At 42.6% G+C, this 19,959-nt stretch overlaps 1 protein-coding gene across 3 annotated transcripts in view; it reads right to left on the reverse strand.

The window, feature by feature from the left end:
• Positions 1-14,821: 14,821 nt before the first annotated feature.
• Positions 14,822-19,959, reverse strand: part of BMAL2 (basic helix-loop-helix ARNT like 2) — a 31,116-nt gene continuing 25,978 nt past the window's right edge. For 2 of the 3 annotated variants that reach the window (XM_083366290.1, XM_083366289.1), the window contains 3 exons: positions 18,285-18,369; positions 17,040-17,139; positions 14,822-15,048 (listed from right to left, as the gene is read on the reverse strand). In XM_083366290.1, the coding sequence (XP_083222416.1) occupies positions 14,927-15,048; positions 17,040-17,139; positions 18,285-18,369 (307 nt within the window). In that variant the 3' untranslated portion in view covers positions 14,822-14,926. The remainder of the gene's footprint in view (positions 15,049-17,039; positions 17,140-18,284; positions 18,370-19,959) is intronic. The other variant, XM_083366291.1, reaches the window with a different exon arrangement.

The raw sequence follows: 19,959 nt of genomic DNA on the forward strand, positions 1-19,959 counted from the left end.
TATCTTATCTTATCTTATCTTATCTCATCCCATCCCATCCCATCCTATCCCATCCCACCCTCTTATCCTATCCTATCCTCTTATCTTATCCCTTCCCATCCTCTTATCTGTTTGTCTTGCCTTGTCTTGTCTTATCTTATCCCTTCCCATCCTTATCTCATCTCATCTTATCTTATCCCTTCCCATCCTGTTATCTTATTTCATCTTATATTATCTTATCCCTTCCCATCATCTTATCTTATCGTATCTTATCTTATCATCTTATCTCATCTCATCTCATCCCATCCCATCCTCTTATCCTATCCTCTTACCTTATAATTCATGTTCACCCTATACTCACACAAACAAAAAAGGAAAGTTCACTTAACCCGAACTTTCCAAGAAACAAACCCACCCACCACCCACCCCACCCCTGTCTCTTAACGACTTTTGACTCTGCCTCCAGTTGTAAATAAGGATTTCACAGACTGGGGGTTTAATCTGCCGGTGCAAAAGACTTTGAAACGCCAAAGTGCTAAGTTGTTCAGAAAGAGGGGAGGGGGGGGAAAACAAAACAAACAAAGAGAGGGAGAGAATGTTTGTTTCAGACAAATGGTCCTGTCTGTTAACCTTTTCTACTTTTATTATCTTGGAGAGGCAAGAATTGGTATGGCAGGAATGGGAACAATTGCAGGACCAGCATAGTTGAAATTCATCCAAACAGCAAAAAATCAACAAGGAAAATCCTTTGCAGAAAATGTAACACAGGTAGTCTTTGACTTACAACCACAATTGAGCCCAGGACAGGTGTTAAGTGCCCCATTTTACGACCTTTCTCGCCAGCTTTGTTAAGTGAACCACTTGCAGTTGTTAGGAACACCGTTGTTAAATGAATCTGGCTTCCCCACTGACTTTGCTCGAAAGTAAGTCACAAAAGGGGACGACGTGACCCCCGGGACACTGCGACCGTCCTAAATATGAACTAGTTGCCAAGCATCCAAATTTTGATCACAGGACCATGGGGATGAAGCGATGGTCGTTAAGTGTGAAAAATGGTCATAAGACACTTTTTTAAAGTGCCGTCGTAACTTTGAATGGTCACTAAATGAACTGTTGCAAATTGAGGAGTATCCCTCCTTCCTTTGTGCCTAAAGCAGGCCCGCTGACGTTAAGGTGAGATGGGAAAGGTCTCATCTGCTCACATTAAACCATATGAATTATTAGCATTATGAGTCCTCTGGCTGTAATAGGTCTCTCGCTTAAAGGTCCACAGTAACGTAGCTCTCCATCACTTCATCTTTGTTATTGTTGGTTGCAAAGTCTTGTCCGACCCATTGTGACCCCATGGACAATGTTCCTCCAGGCCTTCCTGTCCTCTACCATCTTCTGGAGTCCATTTAAGCTCACGCCTACTGCTTCAGGGACTCCATCCAGCCACCTCATTCTCTGTCGTCCCCTTCTTCTCTTGCCCTCAACCTTTCCCAGCATTAGGCTCTTCTCCAGTGAGTCCTTCCTTCTCATTAGGTGGCCAAAGGATTTGAGTTTCAGCTTCAGGATCTGGCCTTCTAAAGAGCAGTCAGGGTTGATCTCCTCTAGGACTGACCAGTTTGATCGCCTTGCAGCCCAAGGGACTCGCAGGAGTCTTCTCCAGCACCGTAGTTCAAAGGCCTCAATTCTGTGGTGCTCAGCCTTTGTTATGGTCCAACTTTCACAGCCATACATTGCAACTGGGAAGACCACAGCCTTGACTATACACACTTTTTTTTTGGCAGGGTGATGTCTCTGCTTTTTAGTGTGCTGTCTAGATTTGCTATGGCTCTCCTCCCCAGGAGCAAGCGTCTTTTAACAGAGTCTAAAGAAACTTTACACAAGAATTATCAGACTTTGGATCTACCTGCACGATAGGTGACAACAAAGGTCAGTTCAGATGCGAACGCACACAAATTAGAAGGGCTAGAGGCAAACATTAGGTTAGACACCTGCTTTTATTACTCAGAGGAGTTTCAGTGTAATCGGGATAACAGTTGAATCATGTGTGTCATAATTGGCTTAGACTTAGAAGGTCCACTGATTTTCTCAAGTGACACGGTGAAGGCCACCAACTTGTGTAGATTTAAAAGAGGCTTGAATAAAATAATATTAGGGGCTTTTGGTCTTGAAGTTTCCATGTCTTCAGTAAAGATGCTCCAGAGCAGCTCAGAAATATCTTCCTTTGAGAAACAAATTGATGGACTAAGATGGATATTCTTTACTGAATTATAGCAGAATAACAAGAGTTGGAAAGGACCTTGGAGGTCTTCTAGTCCAACCCCCTGCTCAGGGAGGAAAATCTATACCATTTCGGGCAAATGGCTGTCCAATCTCTTCTTAAACACCTCCAATGATGGAGCAGCCACAACTTCTAGAGGCAAGCTGTTCCACTGTTAATGGTTCTCACGGTCAGGAAGTTTCTCCTGAGTTCTAGGTTTATTTTATTTATTTTATTTTAATTCCATTTATATCCCGCCCTTCTCCGAAGACTCAGGGCGGCTTACAAGCTTAGCAGTAGCCTTCATTCTATGTATATGCTTGCTTATTAGGGCTTTCACACACACCCCAAGCGGCATTATTACAAAGTCAGCTTAATTGCCCCCAACAATCTGGGTCCTCATTTTACCTACCTCTGAAGGATGGAAGGCTGAGTCAACCTTGAGCCTGGTGGGACTCGAACCTGCACTAATTGCAGGCAGCTGGTGTTACTTAAGGAGGCATTAGCCCACTGCTCCACCAAGGCTGTTGTTGCTTCTCTCCTCGATTAATTTCCATCCATTACGATGGCATTCAAGCTGGATTGTCACCTGCCTCTTCAGATTTACTCACCTGAAACGCAGAAGCAGAGAAGCTAGTCTCGTTAAAAGAAGGACTAGAGGCGACGTGATAGCAGTGTTCCAATATTTGAGGGGCTGCCACAAAGAAGAGCGGGGTGTGGTGTCAATTTTCCAAAGCACCAGAAGGCAAGACAAGAAACAACGGATGGAAACTAAACAAGGAGAGAAGAAGCAACGTAGAACAAAGGACACATTTCCTGACATTGAGAACAATTAACCAGTGGGACGGCTTGCCTTCAGAAGCTGTGGATGTTCCAACACTGGGATTTTTTAAAGGAAAGACTGGACAGCTGTTTGCCTGAAATGTAATATAGGGTCTCTTACTTGAGCAGGGGGTTGGACTAGAAGACCTCCAAGGTCCCAACTTTGTTATCCTGTTATTCTGTAAGGCTTTCTATCCCGGCAGGGAAAGGTAGGCGAACTGCCAACCTTTGTGTCTCACGAGTTCAAAATTTCTCTGCAAGCAAACAAGTCGTGATCTCTGATAAGAAGGATCGACCAGATGCTTTCCTGTTTGACTGCAGAGAAAGCCAGAAAGAGGCAGGGAGACGGGGGGAAAAAGAGATCAGGTTGAGAAATTGCAACATACCTACTCTGAATGCCCCCAGATTTCTCCCGAAACGTGGTCCTGATAAAATAAATCTAGGAGAGCCTTGTCCTAATGTCCACTTTACCAGATTTGCTGGGGGAAAATCGCTGAAGATCTCCTTTCCGTGGTTGGGTCAAGATGGCAACAAGCCGCCGACAACAAGGCTGTGCTCACCACCGTCTTCCTCCTGACATATCACCCTATATCCTATCTTTTCAAATTGAACAGTTCTTCTTTTACCATATCAGGAAAGGAATTATTTACTCCCCTTTTAATGCCAGGTTGCGCAATCAAACTCTTCTCTGTGCACCTGAAAACAGAATATGTCGAAGGCGCTCGGGGAATTGGAAGCGAGTCCCAAAAATAAAACCTGAGATGTATCAAAACAACAAGTTGGCAAACATTCATCTCACTTCAAGTCCCACGATTAAAACAAAAACAAGAACCCGAACGTGGTGACAGATCTTCACTTCTGTTCACTGCTCATTTCCTTTCCATCTATTCATCTTTGTGTGTTTTTTCCCCCAACCTCCTACTTTTGTTAGCATTTCAGAAAGGGACAGGATGCTTGGAATCAATACAGATCTGTGTATCCCGATCTTTGAAAAAAGCAACTGGAATTTATTTAGTGCTGTAGAAATGGTGGTCCTGTAGCTCCATAAATAAAAACATCCTCACAGCCTCCGTAGGGCAGACTTCCTACATCTCGGAGTTCTCCAAATGTTTTGATCTGAATCCAGAATTCCCAGCCAGTCTTTGATTAAATTTTAGGAGTTGGGGTTCCCACACATCAGGGTGGAATAAGACTGTTTAGCCATTATTTATTGAATAACTCCACCAAGGGGATTTGAGTGGATAAATAATACACAAATAAATCCATGCGCCAAGACTTAGGGCAAGAATTAAAGGTAAAGGTAAAGGTTCCCCTGCACATGCGTGCTAGTCGTTTCCAACTCTAGGGGCCGGTGCTCATCTCCGTTTCAAAGCCGAAGAGCCAGCGCTTGTCTGAGGACGTCTCCATGGTCAGGTGGCCGGCATGACTAGACGCCAAAGGCGCACGGAACGCTGTTACCTTCCCACCGGAGTGGTCCCTATTTTTCTACTTGCATTTTTACGTGCTTTCGAACTGCTAGGTTGGCAGAAGCTGGGATGAGTAACAGGCGCTCACTCTGCTATGCGGCACTCGGCATTCAACCCGCCAAACTGCCAACCTTCTGATCGACAAGCTCAGCGTCCTAACCCACTGAGCCACCACGTCCGTCAGGGCAAGAATTAGGACCCTTGAATTAATTGAATTAAATTGAATTTAAAAGGCTGACTTGGTCGCTCAACAGCAAGACACTGGTGAAGCGGGCACAGCAGAGCCTGCATTTTCTGCGTCGCAGGAGAAAAGCACATCTTCCTTCCCTTGTCCTAACCACTTTCTGCAGAGGGACGACCGAGAGCATCCTGTCATACAGCATCACAGCCTGGTTTGGAAGCATCCCTGCTTCGGACAGGAAGGCAGTGCAGAGAGTGGTGAGGACGGCAGAAAAGATCATTGGCAGTTCCCTCCCTCCCTCCCATCCAGGACATAGCACAGAAGCGTTGCTTGAGCAGGGTCCGCAAGATTGTCTGGGACACTACACACCCTCTTCACGACTTGTTTTCCTTGTTACCATCTGGGAGGAGGGGGCTCCGTAGTATCCAAAGCAGAACATCCAGATTCAGTCACCGCTTTGTTCCATACAGTGTTAACCTTGTGAACTCTAAAGTTTCCTCCTTCCGTTATGCATTCAAGATGGACAGTGATTAATATTTGTATGTTATTTATTGTATATAGTATGTTTTAAATGTGTGTTATGTACACGTACACTTTGACAGCAAGCAACTAAAATTCATTTTTAACGTGTGCCATTGTGCCCACAGGAAAAAAAAATGACAATAATTATCTAATTTTACTTTGGGGTGGGAGGCAAATGACCTGGTTTTTTCAGGGTTGACACGGTGACGTTGTCGTAGTTGAGCCAGCATCTGGTGAAGTCCAGTCTTAATACAGATAGGCCTCGACTTACAACCGTTCATTTAGTGACCCTTCGAGATTACAACGGCAGTGGAAAAAAGCCACTTGTGAACGTTGCAGCCTCCCCACGGTCATGTGATTTACATTCTCACTTAGCAACTTCCACTGCGTGGTCGTAAGTTGAGAACTACCTGTAAATCATTTTTCTCCTGCAGGGATGGAAGACTGTGCTCCAGGGGCTTCTGTGATATTGTATGGTAGGTGTCCCTTTTTCAGAAGGCAACTGGACTTTTTGTTATTCTTTGAAGATGTTTCACTTCGAATCCAAGAAGCTTCTCCAGCTCTGACTGGATGGAGGGGAAGGGAAGGATTTATAAGCCTTGTAGACAGCTGGTCATCTGCATTGTTTTAGAGAGTTCTTGAGGCCCCTTGGTGGTTCACATATCACCCTACACCCTTTCAGATAAATGGTTGTCCAGTCTCTTTTTGAAAGCCTCCAGAGATGGAGCACCCCCAACTTCTAATGGCAAGCTGGTAAATTGTCCACACGGTTTAATTGTCCTCCACTGTTTAATTGTTCTCACTGTTAGGAAGTTTGTCCTTAATTCCAGGTTGCTCCTCTCCTTGATTAGTTTCCATCCATTGTTTCTTGTCTTGCCTTCTGGTGCTTTGGAAAATAAGTTGACCCCCTCATCTTTGTGGCAGCCCCTTAAATACTGGAATACTGCTGTCAAGTCACTCCTGATCCTTCTCTTCATTAGACTGCAAGACATACCCAGTTCCTGCAACTGTTCTTCCTATGTTCTGGTCTCCAGCCCCCTAATCATTCCCGTTGGTCTTCTCTGCACTATTTCCAGAGTCACATCTTTTATATATATATATATTGTAGTGTCCAGAACTGGATGCAGTATTCCAAGTATGGTCTTACTTTAAGGATTGCCTTAAAGGTCTGTCATGCACATAAAAGTTTGGTTTGAACAATACCTGGTTGAAGGAGTCTTTAAGCTTCTGAAAAGCCCTAAATGGGAAAACTTGGAAGGAAGGCACAACTGCTGTCTAAATTAAGATGCAGAATCTGCAATTCTCCAGGAATTAGGCCTGGAATAACTGACCCATCTAGCTAATAATTACTAGGGAGAAAAGACTATTGTCTGTTCAAGCTGAACATTTTTTTTCATGTAATTTATTTCCAATTATATGCATGGGAAATCACACCGTAATGATTAACCATTAGGCTTTTCTTTTAATATCATTTACTAAGTAAGAATCATTCAGGGAAAATGCAGTAATGTAGGACATGAATTTTATGCACACAAGCACATCCACACACATATATATATAAATGGGTAGACCTTGACTTACGATTCATTTAGTGACCATTCAAAGGTACTGAAAAAGGGACTTATGACTTTTTTTCACACTTATCACTGTTGCAGCATCCCCGTGGTCACGTGATCAAAATTCAGACACTTTGCAACGGACACATAGATATGACGGCTGCAATGGCCCAGAGTCATTTGATCGCTTTTTGTAACCTTCTGACAAGCAAAATCAATGGGGAAGCCAGATTCCTTTAACCATCGTGTTATTAAAAAATTCAGTGATTCATTTAACGACAAGAAGGGTTGTAAAATGAGGCAAAACTCACTTAACAGATTTCTCACTTTGCAACAGAATTTTTGGGCTCATCTGTGGTCGTAAATTGAGGACTACCTAGATGTTCCTGAAAAATTCCTGATGAGAATAATCAGAAAGATCTGTTTAAATTTAATTAAATATCCATGTCATGCATTTGCAGATTCAAATGATCCTATTACTCACACATTATGCAATGACCTAGCTCTTTAGAGAAGTCTAGAATTACTGGGAACAGTGGAAGGAAAGAGAAGAAGAAGGCCTACAGCCAAGTCAACGGACCCAGCTTGGAAATTGGGAAAAGTTCCTCTATCTAATAGTCTATCTATTTGATCATTAAAACTTGGCACCAACTTGATTGAATATATCAGTGATGGCGAACCTTTTAGAGACAGAGTGCCCAAACTGCAACCCAAAACCCACTTATGTATTGTTGGGTGCCGGGTGGGTATGGCCCATTGGGTGGGCGTGGCCCATTGGGTGGGCGTGGCTGCGGTGGTAATGGCAAACTGGGTGGTACTAAAAAGTTCAATCAATCAATTCCAACTTTGCAAGATCTTTTTTTTTCCCCGCCCCGCGAGAAGTTGAAATTTGATTGAACCGTTTGGGGTTTTTTTGCACATGGTGGTGGAGCCCTAAAGCGAAAAGGTTTTATAAAACCCAGCTGAAGGCCTAGGACTGGGGCAATGGCGCGCGTGCCCACAGAGAGGGCTCTGCGTGCCACCTGCGGCACCCGTGCCATAGGTTCGCCACCATGGGAATATATCAATCAATCAAATGTCACAAAATCAAATATAATGCTTGTGGGATCCTTGGTGTTCTCTAAGTTCTGTTGTTTTCTTGCAGATGTTTCGTGAACCAACTAGGTAACATCTTCAGTTCTAGAAGTTGCAAGCATCAATCCCTTCTAGCGCTGATGACGTTACCTAGTTGGGTAATGAAACGCCTGCAAGAAAACGAACAAACTCAAGAGAGCACCGAGGACCCCACAGTCATTCTCCTCCTCCTCCTCCTCCTCTTCCCTGCAAAGCGCACTCCCTTCTAGCAGTGATGATGATGATAACTTTATTGTCTCTTTGAATGTACACCATTCGGCATACATCAAAATGAAATTTCGTTGCATACAGCTCTCAAAGGGTCACCAACCTCCGATATATATTCCTTGTTCGGGGCCCGCTCAAATTTCACATTGTCCATTTTAGTCTCTAGGGAGTGAACGATGGCACACAGGACAGATGGAAATGGGGCTCCATGTGGATTAGCCCTCAAATTCGCTTGTATTCTGACAACCTCGCCTTCTTTCCTTTTTCTGATCCTGACTCTTCCACCCTTTCCTTAAAGAGGCCTTGCTTCTTTTTGCCCCTGGAGCACGCTGCTGCCGCCGCCACCAACTCCTCCAAAAGCCTCTCTCTCTTCCTCTGGGCCTGCCAACAGCCTCATCCAGTTCCTTCGCTCCATAAGCTCCAGGTCCTCTCCTCCTCTGCCTCCTCTGGAAACAGCCCTGATTTGAAATAGAATCCATCACTGGGCCAGCAGTCAGATCTTGCTGCTGGTAGAACAAATTCAAACAGCGCCAACAACTTTTAACGGTCTCACCAACAGTTCCAAAACAACTAGAAACTCGCCATGCCAGCAAAGATTGTTGGTCGTATGTCGTATGTTACCTTAGTTCCACCATGTTGCTCAAACACATTAAAATCTTCCTGATCATGTGGCCTATAGCCCTTACGATCCCTCCCAAAACTATTCGCCTTCAAGAGCCAATGCAGCCGCAGCCATTCCAGGCGCCGCCATCTTAGATCAAGCTCTAAGCTCTGCTACCAGGTTGGAGTAATGAAACATCTGCAAAAAACCCAACAAGCTCAGAGACCAGCACGGACCCCACTCCTCCTCCTCCTTTTCCCTGCAAAGCCCACTCCCTTCTAGCACTGATGATGTTACCTAGTTGGGTCATGAAACATGTGCAAAAAAACCCAACAAGCTCAGAGAGCACCAAGGACCCCACAGTTCAAACGTGAACTACATACATTCTCTTCTATTGATAATATAATGCTTCTCTCACAGCTTTTTGGGATGCCTACTCAATGGGAAAAGTTACACCTCCCTGCTTCACAAGCAAGAGAACGGGCAAGGACGACAGTGGACCAAATCTGCAAGACACAAAGGTTAGTTTTTACCTTTTGAAATCTCAGTCTGCAATGCTTCAGCAGAAAAATAGTAAAATCCTATTTCCAGGAACTTCACGACTGCTAATACTGCAATATACAGTAAGACTCGGGTTTGGGAGGACGTTTTTGCATAAATAGTTTTAATTTTATCTATCAATTAGCATAAATACAAATATATATATATATATATATATATATATATATATATATATATATATATATATATATAACATTTATAAGTAGAAACTGATAATGGTGAAAATTCAGTACGCTTTCCAACGGATACATTTAGGAAAAGCAATAATTGAGCAAATAACCACGGAATCTGTGTATGTTGCTGACAGAACTAATTATGACACTGAATAAGTCGGTATCGGAAGATGTTTGTGGAATCTACGAAGTCTTTAAAAGTGGACAGACGTGCCTTCCTCTTTTGGCCCATCCGTTAAACCAGGGGTCCCCAACCCCCTGGTCCGTGGACCGGTACCAGTCCGCAGCATCCCAGCAACCGGGCCGCACAAACAAGCAAAGCTCCATCTGCAGGATGCAGGCAGCACACATAACCACACCACCTCCGGTCCACGGAAAAACCTCTTTCCACGGAACCGGTCCCCGGTGCCCAAAAGGTTGTTGACCTCTGCGTTAAACCTTTGAAATACTTCCAAAGCCGATGCACGTTCAGAGCAGAGCAGAGATCCGTTAATAAGATTTTCCACGTTAACCTACAGCATTGAAAAATCACATCTTCCCATTTCAAGTTGTTGTTATTTAACTAAATAGTAAGGGATTACAGGGTTGTAAAAAGGGAGTTTTATTAAGAGAACAAAGCAAGCCCATTTAATTGTTTATGAGTCAAATCAGTGGCGAAGGCACCAGGCTATTCACCAGGAGATGGTGAGTTCTAGTCCTGCCTTAGGCACAAAGCCATATGGTGACTTTGAGCCAATCACCAGGAGAGTGGGAATTCTAGTCCCGCCTTACGCATGAAAGCTGCCTCGTTGACTTGGGCCAATCACCAGGAGACTGGGAGTTCTAGTCAAGCATGAAAGCTGCCTCGGTGACTTTGGACCAGGAGACTGGGATTTCTAGTCCCGCCTTAAGTATGAAAGCTGCCTGGATGACTTGGGCCAATTACCAGGAGACTGGGAGTTCTAGTCCCACCTTATGCATGAAAGCCATCTGGGTGACTGTGCCAATTAGAAAGTGAATTCTAGTCTCATCTTTGGCACAAAACAAGCTGGGTAACTCTGGGCCAGTCACTCTCTCAGCCCTTAGGAAGTAGCCAATGGCAAGCCACTTCCAAAAATACTTGCCAAGAAAATTGCTGGGAATAGTCCGGGCAGTCACACCAAGAGTCGACAAGGACTCAAAGACACATACACACACTCCTCAGTCTATATCCATTTGTATACAATTCTGATTTGGCAGGTTCACTACAGGATCAAAGCCAAGACACATTCATTACCAGGACTTTTTTGACAGACACACACACACACACACACACACACACACACACACACACACACACACACACAGGGATATCCCCATTGGTAACCATTTACTCCAGACAATAGTGGACAAAAACTTAACAAATTCATTATACCATCGTTCCTTCCTGAACCCTACTACGAGGGATATCAATACTTCACTCCTGTTTTCATTTCTAGCTTGGAAAATGGCTGATATAAGTGATAGCACACCTGTCGAAGGTAATCACCTCTTACTTACTCATTGATGAGGAGTTACACTCCTCCTTACTGTGTCAACAAGGTTTGATGTCAGCAGTACTTTATAGTATGTTTGATACATGCTATGTTTTATAGAAACTCTTAAAAGGGGAACAAGCAAAACACACACACACACACACACACACACACACACACACACACACACACACACAAGGTTCGGCTTCTGAATGTTCCCCCAAAATTCATACTTGGTTACTTCAGTATTTCTGTTCCGTAATTGCACATGACATTATAATATAGACTCTGCAATAAATCTGTTGCAAGACAATCCACATTTTGCTCTAAAATAGAAGTAATTAAGACATCTAGCAGTTGTTTGAAGTCATTAGTCTCCCCCCTCTCTCTCTCTCTCTCTCTCATGTGATTTTTTTTTGGCCTTTGCAGAGGTGCGAAGTAACACCAGTTTGGTACCTTGTAAAGCAGCGGCATCATTTTCAGGACTGACATGCAATTACAGACAAAAAAGATCCATTTGCTTTAAAATGATCCTGGCAATTGGTATTTGCACATTAGGTCCACATCTCGGTGAAACCTTGTTCTCTACAATTAGCGTAGGAACAAATCCTCTTGTCGCTTAGTTATACAAATTTACATTTGCACTGATATCAACCATGTAGAAAAAGCAAACATGCTTTTAAAAATTGCAGGTACAGGAAACACAAATGGTTCAACCATTTAACCAACACGCACGTTCTCAGTAGCTAGATCACGGACACAGAACAGTCCATATAATTATTTTATATCGTACAAAGAGAGCCTCACATACATAATTCTACATGAAACCTACAAAATTTTAAGTCTAAAACTAGTTTTTATAAACCCGGATTGTTAAATGTTAGATTCCTAGAATATCTTTCATAAAGTAGTAACCAATATTTTTAAAAGTTGCCACTTCTCGATAGGTTTTACCTGTGAGATCATGTTTAAGTAATTTACCGCTCTATGAAATGAAATCCACACATTTTGAAGGGTATTTTTATTTTTAACCAATATAAAATGTGTTGATACAGATAGTCCTCGACTTACAGTCCCAGCTGAGCCCAAAATGTATGCTGCTAAGTGAGAAGTTTGTTTAAGTGAATTTTGCTCCATTTTACAACCTTCCTCGCCACATTTCTTAAGTGAATCGCTGCGGTTCTTAAATTAATAACACAGTTGTTAAAGTGAATCTGGCTTCCCTATTGACCCCAGGACATTGCGACCGTCATAAATGTGAGTCAGTGGTCAAGCATCCAAATGTAAATCAGTGCCGTAACTTCAATGAATTGTTGTAAATCAAGGACTACCTGTGCTTATTTGTGTAATAAACTTATATTTTTCAGATGATCCAACACCACAGGCTGAAAATGCATTTTATTTATTGCAGAAGGACGTTCTAAGGCAGACATGTCAAACACAAGGCCCGGGGGCCGGATCCGGCCCGCGAAGTGGTTTCATGCGGCCCGTGAAGCCATCCTGGAAACAGTGAGGGAACGGCCCCCACTGCCTTGGCCCCGGCCCAGAGACCCTCCTTCTGCCAGAGACCCTCAGATCTGTCCCACTCCTGCCCAGGCCCCCATAGGCACCCTTGATGCCAACGATGTAGAGCTGGCCATGCCCACCCAGGCCATACGCACTCTAGCCACGCCCACCCAGTAGGCCACGCCCACCCTGGCCATACCCACCCGGCCCCTTGAAGGCAACCGCAATGCTGATGCGGCCCTCAATGAAATTGAGTTTGACACCCCTGTTCTAAGGAGTCTAGATCAGAGCTGTATGGCTGCAATCTTAAATACAATTATCTATTACATAGCCTCATTGAAGACAGTGGGACATTTGACCCATACAGACAGAATTACATCATAACAGTAATACGCCCAACGACTGCAACATTTTCGTAATTGTCTTCAACCATTCTCGTAAGGGTTGTCTCTCTCAGCAGGTATAAAATTGGTATTGCAGTTTGGGGAGAAAAGAATAAACTTACCTTCAAGATTTGAGCGACGCCAATTTAGCATGTGCAATTTTAATCATGAAGGATGTGCAAAAGAGGCTATTTGGGGCAGTCAAAACCAATGTTGCTTTTCAAGGCAAGGCATCATTAGCAGAGGTGTGTGTGTGGGGGGGGTGGAGGTACACCTCGCAGAGTGTTCAAATAAAAACTGCTCGGAAAAATTTGGCTGTATTTCCAAGTTACAATGTCTTCGTTTCATGTAGAAAACCAAGCGCTTTTTTCTATTCTATCCATTTCCACCAATTTATACCTTACGCCTCTTCCCAACAAGCTGTCAAAAAGTGTCTCACTTTTTAAGTCTGGCTTTTATTTATTCCACGATGCTATATCTCAACGGTCCAAGCTCTAGGCTAACATTTGAATCATTTTTCCTTAAAGCGACGATCAGGCTGTGATGAATTGTTAATGCACCATACACAAAGATGTTCTTGTCATATTGAGCTTAATTTTTAATTTGTGCTTCTTATATAAAAACGTGTCTCATCTTCATTTTCTGACCGAGTTCCGAGAAGGTCTTTAAAGAGGACGCAGAAGTATGAACGTAGCCACTATCTGCAGCCGTTTCTCTTTAAAGATGTAGTTGCTTTAAAGAGTCGCAAGTCCTGCATTTGTAGTTGAAAGCCCATTGCACTTCGAAATACAATATATCCCTCTTTTCCAAGTTAACTATCTTATTTATTTGTTCTTTCAGCCCTTTCTGCAGCAATTTTGCACTGGGATAGCACGGTGCTGTTTTCTGGTAAGTGCGATGAATCAATTACCAACCTTTCTATAATCAAGTTCCCGGATTATAAATTTCATGAACAGAAGCACAATATGGTATAAGCACTACAACGATCATGGGAACTAACAAAGAATCTAAACCTACTCAAGCCTAGTGCAGATAATCCTCAACTTACAACTATTCATTTAGCGACCGTTCAAAATAACAATGGCAATGAAAAAACTGACTTTCATTGGTTCTCAGACTTACGACAGTTACAGCAACCTCACGGTCATGTGATAAAAATTCTTCGTACTTGGCAACCAGCACGTATTTACAATGGTTGCTTTGTCCGGGGTTGTGTGTGATTGTCATTTGCAACCTTCCCAACCGACCTCCGACAAACTCAATGGGAAAAGCCAGTTTCACTTAATGACTTCGAGATTCATTTAACAACAGCAATAACCATGGCAAAAATGATTGTAAAATCAGATTGTGACTCAGTCACTTTGCTTAGCAATAGAAACTCTAGTCCCTATTGTGTTCGTAAGTCGAGAACTCCCTGTATTTTTCCTGAAGAAATATTAAGCAACATTGCCTATGGAGATGCTCAGTCTATCCAGGTCACGGTTGTCCCAAAGTTGCTTTTTTCAGGAGGCAACTGGACTTCCTTGTTCTTCTTTGAAGACATATCGCTTCTCATCCAAGAAGCTTCTTCTGCTCTGACGGGATGGTGGGGAGTGGAAGGAGCTGAGCTGAAGTCAGAGCTGAAGAAGCTTCTTGGATGAGAAGCGAAACGTATTCAAAGAAAAACAAGAAAGTCCAGTTGCCTCGTGAAAAAGCACGTCTTTGGGGTTAAGCAACATTAATCAACCAAACCCCACCAATAAATAATATCTCAATAACGAAGATATTTCAGAACACGATCCCTACGCTTGTTGCTTATAATAACGCCCCTTGAAAGATTTCAGTAAAAAGATACACACGTTTAAAGCTTATTTTAAAGTCTACTGACACATTGATAACAAAATTGAGGTTGTGTTGTCTTTACAAAATATTGCATCTGTTCAGTCTGGGAGCCCAAGACAAATAAGGCAAAAGTCTTTCAAAAACATTAACGCTGTAAGTATTTTTCTTGTACGTAGGAACTAAAGCTTTAAGGTATGACCAATACAGTACTTGAGGATGAGCGGTTATTTTCTGTGCATTGAAAATGCTTATCTTCTCCTCGCTGGTGTAAATTTAGAGAGTCCACTGCATGTCACTCAGCTTTGTGGGATCTCCCAGGCCTCCTTCGGCTTCCAAATAATTCATAAGAGCAGCCACGGAAGTCTCTTTTTCAAAATCTAACTGAGAAGTGCCACCTACGGATGGAAAAAATAAAATAAAATAGCATAAAGGCCATTATTTTATAGCCCACAGGAAAAACAGTAATGCCAAAACGATACTACATAATTCACTATTTATCCGGAGAGATTCCTTCCCCTTTTGGCACACAAGTAGAGTTAGTCCCCGAGTTACGACCACAACTGAGCCCCAAACTTTTGTTGCTAAGTGAGACATTTGTTAAGTGAGTTTCGCCCCATCTGACGACCTTCCTTGCCGCAGTTGTTAAGTGAATCACTGCAGTCGTAAAGTGAGTCGTGTGGTCGTTAAGGGAATCTGGCTTCCCCCATCGACTTTGCTCAGCAGAAGGTCGCAAAAAGAGGATCACGTGAGCTTGGGACACTGCGACGGTCATAAGTACATGCCAGTTGCCAAGCCTCTGAATTTGGGTCACGTGATCATTGAGATGCTCTAACGGTCGGGTGAAAAATGGCCACTTTTTTCACTGCCGTTGTAACTTCAAATGACCTGTTGTAAGTTGAGGACTACCTGTACGACCATAATTGAGTCTGGAATTAGGGTCATAAGTTGCACTGGAGAGGTTGTTAAGTAAATCACTATGGAATAGAATAGAATAGAATAGAATAGAATAGAATAGAATAGAATAGAATAGAATAGAATAGAATAGAATAGAATAGAATAGAATAGAATAGAATAGAATAGAATAGAATAGAATAGAATAGAATAGATATTGGAATATAGAATAGAATGGAATGGAATGGAATGGAATAGAATAGATATTGGAATATAGAATAGAATAGATATTGGAATATAGAATAGAATAGAATAGAATAGAATAGAATAGAATAGAATAGAATAGAATAGAATAGAATAGAATAGAATAGAATAGAATAGAATAGAATAGAATAGAATAGAATAGAATAGAATAGAATATAGGAGTAGAATAGAATATTGGAAAATAGAATAGAACAGAACAGAACAGAACAGAACAGAACAGAACAGAAGAATAGAATAGAATAGAATAGAATAGAATAGAATAGAATAGAATAGAATAGAATAGAATAGAATAGATATTGGAATATGGAATGGAATGGAATGGAATAGAATTTAGGAGTAGAATAGAATAGATATTGGAATATAGAATAATAGAATAGAATAGAATAGAATAGAATAGAATAGAATAGAATAGAATAGAATAGAATAGAATAGAATAGAATAGAAGAGTTGGAAGGGACCTTGAAGGTCTTCTAGTCCAACCCCCTGCTCAGGCAGAAAATCCTATACCATTTCAGACAAATAATTATCCAATCTCTTCTTAAAACCTCCAATGATGAAGCACCCACAACTTCTGGAGGCAGGTTGTTCCACTGGTTCATTGTTCTAACTGTCAGGAAGTTTCTCCTTAGTTCTAGGTTGCTTCTCTCTTTGATTACTTTCCATCCGTTGCTTCTTGTCCTGCCTTCGGGTGCTTTGGAGAATAGCTTGACTCCCTCTTCTTTGTGCCAGCCCCTCAAATACTGGAAAACTGCTATCATGTCACTCCATGGTCATTAACTGAATGTAACTCTCATTCAGCAAACCCATTGTCCACAATAGGTTTTTTTTTTCTGGAAACAGAAAATGCCAGTTTCCGGCAAAAAAACCCCCAAAACCACCCCATAATCATGTCATGTGACTGTGGACGCTGCCATAAATGCGGGCCAATCCCCAGGCTCCACGGTGGGTGGGGAATTCTGGGAACTGAAGTCCGCACATCTTAAAGTTGCCCAGTTTCAAAAGCAACAGATTTAAAAGCTCTGCTTCTGCCAGAATCACAAGGTGAAGGGACAGAGGCTCGGAAAACAATTTTCCAGTTCTGAGTTTCTTTTACTATTCCGTCAGTGGGTCAGACTTTAATCGCCATGTTATAAAGATGTTTTCTCTCGGCTGGAGCTCCCAGCTGGACGCAGAAGCCTAGTGTTTGTTTCCCCGTAAGCATTTCCGAATTTTCAAGGAAGACAGAACTTACTGAGATGAGGCTGATTGCTGGAGAATGAAATCACATCTTGATCTTGCCCTGGGGTCTCTAAATCTTCTATCCCTGGAGAACAAAGCTCTTTATTTGGAGCCTGAAATGACATTTTTTTTAAAAAAATGAATGAAATCAGTACACACACACACACACACACACACACACAGACAGACAGACAGACAGACAGACAGACACACACAGAGAGACAGAGTTAGTGAAAAAAATGGCTCAAAGATTACAAATAAGAGCATCTTTAATTGTCCCAAGTTACCAATATGGTCTTCATACAGATAGTCCTTGACTTACAATGATTCGTTTAGTGACTGTTCGAAGTTAACATCGGCACTGAAAAACCTATGACCGTTTTTCACACTTATATGACCATTGTGGCATCTCCACACGATCAAAATTCAGTCTTGGCAACTGACTCATAGTTAGGACGGTGGCAGCGTCCCCAGAGACACGTGATCCGTTTTTGTGACCTTCTGACAATGGGGGAAGCCAGATTCACTTAACAACGGTGTAAGTAACTTAACAAGTGCAGTGATTCACTTAACAACTGTGACAGGAAAGGTTATAAAATTGGGCAAAACTCACTTAGCCAATTTCTCACTTCGCAACTTAAATTTGGGGCTCAATTGTAGCCGTAAGCCGAGGACTACCCGTACTAGTTGTGTATTGTGATTTCAAGGCCATAATTCAAGAGCAAAATACACAGGTAGTCCTCGACTTATGACATTCTTCACCAAAATCCATGCCATAACAAGAACAATAGTTTATTCGACTTGTGTGTCACCCACCTTCCAAGGACTTTGGGCAGATCACCACACTCGTGCAAAGAATTGACATAAAACAAATAAAAGATGGAATGAAACGAAGAGTCTCACTCCCATCAAAGGCCTGGGGGAAGACTCTTCACCACTCTTCTGAGCAGCATTGAGTAGGGCCACCTGCATCTTGGAAGGAACCTCATTCCAGAGATCTGGCATCACTACAAAGAAGAGACACTTCTGGGATCCCAATAGATGACCTTGTTTAATCAAAGGGACCCAGAGTATGCCAACTCTACAAAATAAAAATGGTTGGGCAGATAATATAAGAGATAGGGACCAGGTCCGACATTGTAGCAGGGATGCAGTCAGCTGCCTTGCTTGGTCTTCCCTCAGTGCACACAATGCAAGTCACATTTGTACATCACAACTAATCCGGTTCAGAAGTCTGGATCTAGTTATGGATACTTACATCATTACAACTAACATCTAGGACAGGAGAAGACTTCCTCATAAGATCAGACGGGCATAACTCACCAAGAGGCGATCCGTGTAGTCTAGATAAAGCAAAACATACTATTTGAGCGTTGTTAAAGTACGGGGTTACAGATAATGCTTGTCATCAATGGCGCCTGTTAAAAAGCAAGAGAAATACATTCACATAAACGTATCCCAGCTATCCGGTATTTTGAAAGTACGCCTAGATCAGACATGTCAAACACAAGGCCCGGGGGCCAGATCCGGCCCATGAAGTGGTTTCATGCAGCCCACGAAGCCATCCTGGAAACAGTGAGGGAACGGCCCCCACTGCCTTGGCCCTGGCCCAGAGACCCTCCTCCTGCCAGAGACCCTCAGATCTGTCCCACTCCTGCCCAGGCTTCCATAGGCACCCTTGATGAGAACGATGTAGAGCTGGCCACGCCCACCCAGTATGCCATACACACTCTAGCCACGCCCACCCAGTAGGCCACGCCCACCCAGGCCACACCCACCCGGCCCCTGAGGGCAACCGCAATGCTGATGCGGCCCTCAATGAAATTGAGCTTGACACCCCTGGCCTAGATGACTCACAAGAAGATCTATACGAAACGTCTAAATCACAGAACAGAACAGAATAACAGAGCTGGAACGGACCTTGGAGGTCTTCTAGTCCAACCCCCTGCTCAAGCAGGAGACCCTATACAATTACAGACAAATGGTTGTCCAATTTCTTCTTAAAAACTTCCAGTGATAAAGCACCCAACAACTACTGATGGCAAGCCATTCCACTGGTTAATTGTCTTCACTGTCAGGAAGTTTCTCCTTAATTCCAGGTTGCTTGTCTCTAATGATTAGTTTCCATCCATCGTTTCTTGTCCTGCCTTCTGGTGCTTTGGAGCATAGGTGGACCCCCTCCCTTCTTTGTGGCAGCCCCTCAAATACTGGTATGCTGCTATCATGTCACCCCTGGTCCTTCTTTTCTCTAGACTGGCCATACCCAGTTCCTGCAACAGATGGTATTACCAAGTTTGGGTAATGAAATGTCTGCAAGAAAATCACCAAGCCCAGAGAGCACCAAGGACCCCACACTGTATGTTGCTTTTTTAGAGTCTTCCTTCCTTGGATGCTTGGAAGCTAATTAACAGAACGTCAGATTTGGAAGGGACCTTGGAGGTCTTCTAGTCCAACCCCCTGCTCAAAGCAGGAAAACTTGTTATCATTTCAGAGAAATGATTGTCCAATCTCTTCTTAAAAATTTCCAGTGATGGGAGCGCCTGCAACGTCTGGAGGCAAGTCGTTCCACTGGTTAACTGTTCTCCTTTTTTTTTTTTAATAAAAAGAAACTTTTTAAATTGAGATCCCTTCAAATTCTACACAGAAAACATCATTCCAGACAGGGATACAATATGATACAATTAATGTTTTTTGTGTTGATTAAAAAGAATATATTAGAGAAAAGAAGGACGTGTGTTGTGACCGTTAAGTGATTTCCTGTAAAGGAAATCAGACGCTATTCTTTTTTGTATCTTTTTGCTTTCGATTTTTTTTCTTTTCTTTTTCCTTTTTTGCACTTCTCTTTTGGTTTTCTTTTTCTCACTTTATATTAGGTTTTGTTCATTTGTATATTGTTCATTTGTATATTCATATTCACATATATGCGTGTATGT

This window comes from Vipera ursinii (genome assembly GCF_947247035.1).
Source record: "Vipera ursinii genome assembly, chromosome: 6".
Taxonomy (NCBI): Eukaryota; Metazoa; Chordata; class Lepidosauria; order Squamata; family Viperidae; genus Vipera; species Vipera ursinii.